The sequence below is a fragment of the Harmonia axyridis genome, chromosome 2, assembly GCF_914767665.1.
Source record: "Harmonia axyridis chromosome 2, icHarAxyr1.1, whole genome shotgun sequence".
Taxonomy (NCBI): Eukaryota; Metazoa; Arthropoda; class Insecta; order Coleoptera; family Coccinellidae; genus Harmonia; species Harmonia axyridis.
In genome coordinates this window covers 59624396-59632960 of record NC_059502.1, presented here as the reverse complement: position 1 = coordinate 59632960, position 8565 = coordinate 59624396, and the positions used below count along the sequence as shown (strand labels likewise).

The 8565-nt window shown below is 33.8% G+C and overlaps 1 protein-coding gene across 1 annotated transcript; it reads left to right on the top strand.

Moving 5' to 3' along the window:
• Positions 1–1631: 1631 nt before the first annotated feature.
• Positions 1632–7518, top strand: LOC123673443. The gene is made up of 7 exons (XM_045607924.1): positions 1632–1725; positions 2906–2939; positions 5220–5347; positions 5403–5575; positions 5633–5783; positions 6923–7056; positions 7183–7518. The coding sequence occupies exons 1-7, from the start codon at positions 1632–1634 to the stop codon at positions 7516–7518; spliced, it is 1050 nt and encodes a 349-aa protein (XP_045463880.1).
• Positions 7519–8565: the final 1047 nt, after the last annotated feature.

Genomic DNA, 8565 nt, shown 5'->3' with positions numbered 1-8565 from the left:
GAATCTATTAATCTAGTTATGCATGCTTCTGTTGAAATCATTTGCAGTATGCCCGAATAGGTACCTATAGTTGGGAAATTGCCCTACATAGAAGGGATTCCAGCGGTTTTTCAAAATCGAATCGAAAAATGTCGTTCAAGCCAGATATTAATGATTTCAATTGGAATGATTCATTTTTTTCGTGAGAAGTCGAACAAGATCAGGTATGCTCTGAGTTACAGTTTCTGCAAACCAAAAAAAAAATGTTTTTTGGTCCAAGTTCGAACTCTCGTCCTCACTATTTCTTGCACTTTCACGTTTTCTGTTCAATGAGCCAACCAAACTACTCACATTGAAACGGTTTCAATCGACAATAGTTTATTTTTAGTCTCTGAGTTCGAAATTTGCGCTCGCAGAATATAATTCACAGCACCCTGAATAACCTGAGTTGTGTGTATGTCTGTCGGTGAGTCCTCCAACAGTTTTAATAAATAAATTTCATCCGATTTTAATGAAATTTTATATGGGTTTTGAGTTAGCTTATTTTCAACAAGATGGCGCTATGTCCCACACAAGCAACCAAACAATCTTAGTTTCCTGGCTATGTTATTTTTCGAAAAGGTGATCAAAATTGGCCACTAAGATCTTTTGATTTAAGACCTTTGGATTCTTTACTTCGGATCCACGTGAAAATTTGAAAGTCCATTTGAATTCTTCACAATCCATTCGAAACCCAAAAGCTGGAATTCCTTAAGTTATCGTGGATATACAGCAACAAAGGTGATAATGGGTCATGAAAAATTTCATGAAAAGGTTATGGTGCTGCAATCGGATTTGTGGCGGCCATCTAACTGATATCGTTTTCCATCATCAAAGGCATATATTTTTCTCTTTAGAATGGAATAAACATCCATTGATTTATCTCAAAATATAGGTACTTTTTTATTAATATCAGAATATAATCTCCTATTAGAACTCCTTTTATTAAGTTTTATTCACACAAATAATCTATTGGTTTAACCACTGAAATTTGAATCACCCTGTTAAGATGCTCGATAAATGTTACTCTTGAGCTGGAGCTAATAAACAATGTTTTATCAAGGCAATGATATTTTTCATTGAATGGGGAATAATGTATGATTATCTTTTGATATGTTTTGGATTCAAGTCTTTTTAAACGTAAGCTCCATGTCACTCTTCCTCTGGTTCTGTATTTCCACATCGTCATAAGTCATGCCCCCCCCTATCAACTCTCAACTAGTTGAATGTAACATGAAAATTTTTTGTGTGTGGAATCTTCACTATCTCATCACTTAAATGAAAACAATGAATCAGGTGAACAATAAATCAGTTTTCAGCGAATAACGAGAGTTGTAATATTGAAAATATTACGTGGAAAATGCAGGGACATCCAATTTTGACCAGGCGAGAATAGTAGACTACATCAAGAAGCCTTGTCGAACCACCGGATTGCACAACGTTTCAATATTCCACGGACTTTAGTAAGGCGCATAGTGGCCAGTAGCGTTTTCCGGAGACTAGTGTCTGGTCCACCCAGAGTAACCTATGCAAGGGAAAGTTCATTATGTCGCAAATTCGATTTGAACGGTATCTGTAACAGCCCTTCGAAAGAATTTCATGAGAACCTTTAGATGGGTATCCTCAACCAGTACCACAAGGAGACGGTTGCATTCCTCAAATTTAAGGAGAAGAAGACCTTTAAGGTTGTAGACTACACAGTAAAAAGTATATTTTTAAAAGAAGACAGCGCACCTCTTTGAAAATATTATTTCTGGTGAAGACTTTCTTTTTTCAAACCAATAGCCTCAAATTTCATTGGAGAGACCCAACCTCTTATAGCGAGAAACGGCATTGCTTAATCGCCAAATACTCGAATAATTCTATTGAAAGCAAAATACTTTAAAACAAGATTAGAGATATTCTTTTCGAAACAAGCCACCTTTCCAAAGTGAAACACGAAATATTTCCTATTGAGAATATGACCAATTTGACCTGAGAATACATATCTTGTTTCAACCTTATGCTTTATATTATTCCAAAGATCTCAACTCGTTCGGAACAAGAAAATTGAAACTCTTGAAATGAGAATATATCGCTTTCCAGTCGAGAAAAATTTATGTTTGTTCTGAATCAACTACAATCTCTCTAAATGGACATTCATTTTGTTGCTTTAAAACAGCAAGTCTCTTCTCAAATATAACGTGAGTTTTTTGGAAGATCTCGATTTCTTGAAAAAGTGAAATCGAACACTGACAGACTGAAGAATTCTAACTGAGTGGAATTCATTTTTCAATCAACTTGAATAATTATTTGTACAGTTTTCTGAGCGTGTCCTTTGATATGTATAGGTACTTGGATCTGCCTGACCAGGTTAAATAGAATGGCTTCATCCAAAATTTACGACTTTCAAGAGTAATCTGCACTTTTTGAATAATTTATTAAGACGTTCATTATTATTATTATATCTTTCCACAACATATGGATCTATTATCAAGAATGCCTACAATAATTTGTATTGTGTTATTGGTGTTGTGTTAAATATCCATTATTTGAGTCCACCAACTCAAGAAGAAGAAGAATCAAACTGACAACACTGTCAGCGTTCATTAGAATCTGCCGCGTGAATCCCCGACTGGCTCCATTTGCAAGAGTGGAAATTAGGGACGCTTCCGTTTCGGTATTATACCGTTATATTTATTTCTTTTCTAGTGCTCAAACACCTTACACGGTAGAAAGTGAACAATTTTAGGTATTAGTGCATTGCATTCAATAGTGTTTTGAGAATTAACCAGCAATTAATTCCCTAATACAGTTTAAGTGTTTGGTGTAAAAGGTGGACATTGAGAATATTCTGATTTCTCCAAATTTCGAACCCAATAAAAACATGGAAGAGCTTCTTCGAGAGTGGGAACTTGCCCAACTGATTCCTATCTTTCAAGGTAAGTGATTACCCAATGCAACTTTTACGGTATATATTTTAACATATTGCGATGCTTGTCGAAAGATTCCTAAATTTCATCCTTGACTGACTCAACTTGTAGTATGAGTTGCTTATGCTTATTTAGATTAGACAGAATAAGGTTTGGCTTCCCTTACAACTTCGTACCAACCAGATTCCTATATATATAACTAACTAGGTAGACATAGTCTACGCTCTACGTGGCGCGCATAAAGTTCAACTAAATATTTTCATGACATCAGTACCTAGATATCTATTGCATGATTTAACATTATAATAAAATAGTAATGTACTATGGATTTCAGAATTTTTGCCGAGTTTATGTAAAAATGAATTTACTCAAGTCAAGAATATCATTCTCTTGTTTCAACAAACCGTTCTATCAACAGGAGAACATATTTTTTAAATTCATTCTCATGAAGAGAATATTTTATTATTGACATCATTGGAGTAAAAGAATACAGCAAGGCAGCAAGCTAGCGAAAAACGTTTGTAGAACCATTGAGTATATAAATATATATAAATCTATTTATATACTCAATGGTAGAACTAAGGTTTGCCTGTGCGCGCATGTCAAATTTATTACGAAACTCCTCGACTCGATTGGGCATGCGTCGTCTCTTATAGAACAGTTTGAAAAAAATTTCATTTAGGTTTTTTGTTCAGGAGATCATAATTTGTAGTTCCAAGATAATGTTTCTTAGCTTTCTTCGGCCTATAAATGCTTTAGCTCAGACACATAGAGAGGAACATGTTCATGCGTAGTTGTCAAAACATTGAATATTGAAATTGGGAGATCATAAATTTAATCTTGATTGCAGATAACGATGTCACCTTAGAAATTCTTCCGAAATTAACGGAAAGTATGATAAAAGAATTAATTCCTAATATAGGGACACGAGTGAGATTCAGCGAATGTTCTAAAAAATATTTTGGAATAGTGGAAACCCCCTTCTATCAGGCTAATAACAATTTGGAGAATTTTGATATAAGCGTTAGTATTTTCCAATTTGATATTGCTTTAGACTAATAGTGAATGTTCAACCTTCCAGTTTTCTGAGATAATTACTGAGGAGAGAGAAGTATCTGAATCAACTGAAAGTACAACATCAGTTGCAACAAGTTTAAATTCTGAAGTAGTCATTCCCCTTGATAACAGGGAAATATCTTTCCATTCTCAAGAACAGCTAGATTCATATAAAATAGTGTTTCCAGAGTTTGATCTCAGAACATTATTGATAACGTCTCCATTAGGGAATAGCATACTAACTTTTTATGAATCTAATAAAATGCTGGATAATACAAGGAGAAATATTATGGTAGATATCATAATGAAACAAATGTTCAAGTACCATGTAACTCAGTAAGTTAAATTCGATTTAATTATCTCTTTTTGCTCGTTTGTTCTATAGGGAACAATGGGCGTTGTCGTTTTACCCAAACAGTGTTGAATTTTCTGGGAGGATTTTCAACAAAGTGAGGGTTGTCAAAAATTTTTGAGCAGTAAGAAACAAAATTATACTAGAATGATTTACTGCAGCAGCTCCAACACTTTGTTTAGATATCAATTACTTTTTATACACGCACATATCCGAAGTGGGGCTTACATTGGATATTTTCGAACTTTTTTTTTAAAGAGCAGAGAATTTTCCTCCGGAGGGGTTTCGGTCATCCTCAGAGGGATTCAACAATGACCCAAATGTCTGTAATTTTCGGATTCAAGCCAAAAATCGTTTTAGTCGATTTTTCTCAACGATGAAGAATTTCTTGTCAAACTCAATTCTATTGGACCGACCATCTGTCCGTTCGTTTAGTATCAGAATGTTGGTTTAATTCGTGAATGGGCAAAGCGGTCTGAAGAAATACTTCTCCTTAGAACCATTCAAAATTTATTTTTCGACCGATGTGAAATGTAGAATGTCATACAATTGGGAAATCATAAAATAGATTTTATCAAGCCTAGCTGCGTTAGGTCGAGTCCGTACAAGGATGGGTGACCGTTTTGGTAATGACCTTGAATAAGCGTGCTGAGGTTTTCCCTAAGCTATTACGTCGAATATTATGGTTCCCCGTAACACCTAACACATTTGAAGCACTCAATTAAAAGAATATCGAAAAAGCTAATTAAAATATTTTTTTTTAGTAGAATGAAACATGAAGATTACAATATTATAACAGCCAAAATCATCACACTTTTTCCAACAGAAGCAACTCAAACTTACTATATACCTTCTATCAGAAAAAACGATTCTTTCAACAGACGTTCCATTGTTGCGAGGGGCAAATTGGTGGACAAGGCCAGGAATCTCATTCATAAAAGTGGACTTAGTACTCGGAAAAGGAAGTTAGAGTCTAGAAGTTATATTCCAGCAAAAGTAACGACATTCAGTGAGTATAAACATAAGGTAATTGTAACTTCCATAAAAATTGATTCCATTTTCAGCCGAAGAAGAAATTGAATCACATAAATTCCTCAGAACAAGGACCGAACCGTGGGAGGAAATAGTCTACCACTGGAATAGAACGTTCAATTCAAGAAGGACTGAAAGTGACCGTAGTTTAGGTCTGTTTTTGGCAAAGTGGCCAATTCTTGAGGATCCAAGAGCAGCCACACTGGTAGGTTAATGATGAAGTTCAGTATGGTGCCAACATACAAATTTTGGAATTTTGCAGATTGATTGTGACTTCGACAGACTTTTTCCTAATCAAGGACTGAACTTCTTTGGGAATTGGGAAAAATTCTTCAATGAAGTATTCATAGCTAGGAGGGGCACTAACAAATATAATGAAATAGAGGAAATTCTCAAGGAAGATATCAATGAGAGTGAGTATAATAATCTGCAAAGCCAGTTTGATAACTTTCTGTAACAATAAAAAGTGCAACTCAAGAATTCGGTAGATTCCATATGAAAACAAATTCATTTATTTCATGAAAAATTTAATTATTCATTCAAGTGAGTACATTATCTGAAATTGGACTGGATGGATTTGAAAAAAAATTCTACCTCTCTGCAATACTTCTTGTTACATTGCCATCATAGAAGTACCGGGTTTTTCACTTTGTAACTGTTACAAAAACAGATATAAGGAAATGATTCAAACAACCGTTGTAAGAAATCAAATAATTATTTTGAAAATGATCGCTTCAATAATAAATTGGAATATATACAGGGTGAACGACCTTTGAATGCAACTTTTTTTTCGAATGGTACACCCAGACACGCTGTATATATTCTCTCATATTTTGATAGGTTATCCGGATTATTCCTGATTTTGAATAAATATACGTAAGTGGGTCTTTTATTTTCATAGTTTCAACGTTTTGAAATGATAAATACGGAATAAAAAATATACGTAAATTACCCATGAAAAAAATCGCTTATATTCAAAGAATTCACTTAAAAGCATTATTTTGAATACAAAACTAACCAATAAAAATTTTTAAAAATGCAATAAACTGTGGTAGTATGGAATAAATATTATAAACTAGCCTACCACTTGAAAACAGATTACTGAACTTGCCAGGTAGTTCTTGAAATTTGAAACTCTTTGGTACTCAGAATAAGTGAGAAAGACCATCAATATGTTGTATATTCAGAATCAGGGTAAAAAGAGCTACCCAAATATAGAAAAATGATGTACAGGGTGTTCCATTTGAAAAAAAATGGAACAATCCGTATGTTTCCCACTCTGTATATATTTCATTTTGTGAGGTCATTATAAAAAATATTAGACGATTTCGTGAAACTTTTGTGAAAAAAATTAATTTTTTGTGTCTCTTTTAGTAACAAAGTAAAAGGGGGGGGGGTCACACTATTGTGAAAAACCCGGTGCATATGGAAAAATATCTTTCAATGAACTTTGTTAAAATACTACACTCTGAAAATGGGATGGTTGCATAGTAACTGAGAAATTGTTTTTCATCAAATGATAACAAAAATTGAAGCTAATTGAATGTTCTAGATTGTAAGTTAGCTGTCCATTTATTGAATGTTGCAAAATTGATACCCCCGAAGGGAAGAAAGTCTCTTGGAAAAGGAAAATTCTGGAAATTTACTGTTCAAGAATGTACTGACTCAATTATATGCCATGCTAAGGTGAGACTAGAATAATTTTCTCTATCGCTTTATTCTGTGTGTACCTATATCAAAAAACTAATAAACTGAATTCTTAAATATGAACATTCATTTCAAATTGCTTAACTACTCTTTGATTTATTTCAGATTCCAAGTGATGTACCAGAGATAGTGGAGGTTCAAAGAAAGAATGCTGCAGCCAAGTCAGTAACGGTACAACCCTACCTTATAATAGAGGGTCACGACGTGCGAGACATTACGAATATATATATTGTGATAGACACGGTCAGGTATCATTTCAATTCACTCACAAAGGCGTTTGATGTTTGTTTTAAATCTTTCCATGTGTTTAATGCGGAATATCCACCACAGTCCGAGCATATTTGGCATCTCATTGCTCACATAATGTACAAATTACCTTTAGATAAAAAAACTCCATATATAATGGACATAGTGGCCCATTTCCAATCTGATAATAAATAAGGATATAGTGCTCATCGTCTTTATCAACCACAATGAATTGTACATGTAACGAAAGGTTCACAGATGTCGAAAAACTTATTGTTCACCTAGAATATATTCACAATTGTTCTTCCTATATATGCCCATTCCAATTTTGTCGCAGTTCTTTCCATCAAAGACATTCTTTTAGGCAGCATGTTATCAAGGTTCATAATCCAGTGGAAAGAAATGTTTCTGTTACTAATACTCAAAATATCATTGAAACATATATTCCTGAAACCACCCCTAAAACTAATAGTCATGACATTCTAGTAACGCCAAATAAGAGCACTCTTCCAGTTGAATCATCAAGAGAATCAGGTGTAGGTCCCCAAGAATCATATAATGAAGTTGAATCCTTGAAGGATAAGTTCTATGAATCGTTGTTAACTTCATTAGACATTCTCATGGCAAAATTATACAATAACACTTCTATCCCTCGGTCATTTATACAAGAAACTATACAATATTTCAATTGTTTCCTGAACTCGGGTATGTTTGAAATTTTAGTTGAAATCATGAAATTTTTACCTGATAATTATATAACTAGTAGCTTGAAGTTGATGGTGAAAAATTTAGAAGTTAGTTTATCCAATTTCGATACGGAATTCAAAAGATTCAAATATTTCAAGTCATCAAAGCATTTTGTTGAGGCAACCCCTATAAAACTTGGTGTCACCACTGAAGCACAAATGAAATCTGGTAATTATAGTCTGATTGTGAAACATAAAATGGCCTACATGATGCCTATCGAATATCAAATGAAAACATTTCTTGAATTACCTGGAGTTTTCAGTTCCGTGCTCAATTATCAGAATAAACTCATTAATGATAAAAGTTTAACGATGAATAATATTGTTCAGGGTTCTATTTGGAAAAACAATAAAATGTTTAAGGAAGGCATAGTTCTTCCTCTCCTTATTTATTTCGATGATTTCGAAATTGGAAACTCCCTGGGAAGTCATGCTGGTTACTATAAAATGGGAGCAATTTATTATACCATAGCAACAATTCCTCCCGAATATGCAA

What these genes read in the sequence shown, in the direction of transcription:
- LOC123673443 (XM_045607924.1), top strand. Translation starts at nt 1,632, where the DNA reads ATGGGTATCCTCAACCAGTACCACAAGGAGACGGTTGCATTCCTCAAA. An exon ending in ACTGATTCCTATCTTTCAAG is followed by an intron (nt 2,940 to 5,219) that starts GTAAGTGATTAC and finishes TTCTTTCAACAG; the next exon opens with ACGTTCCATTGTTGCGAGGG. An exon ending in CAATTATATGCCATGCTAAG is followed by an intron (nt 7,057 to 7,182) that starts GTGAGACTAGAA and finishes GATTTATTTCAG; the next exon opens with ATTCCAAGTGATGTACCAGA.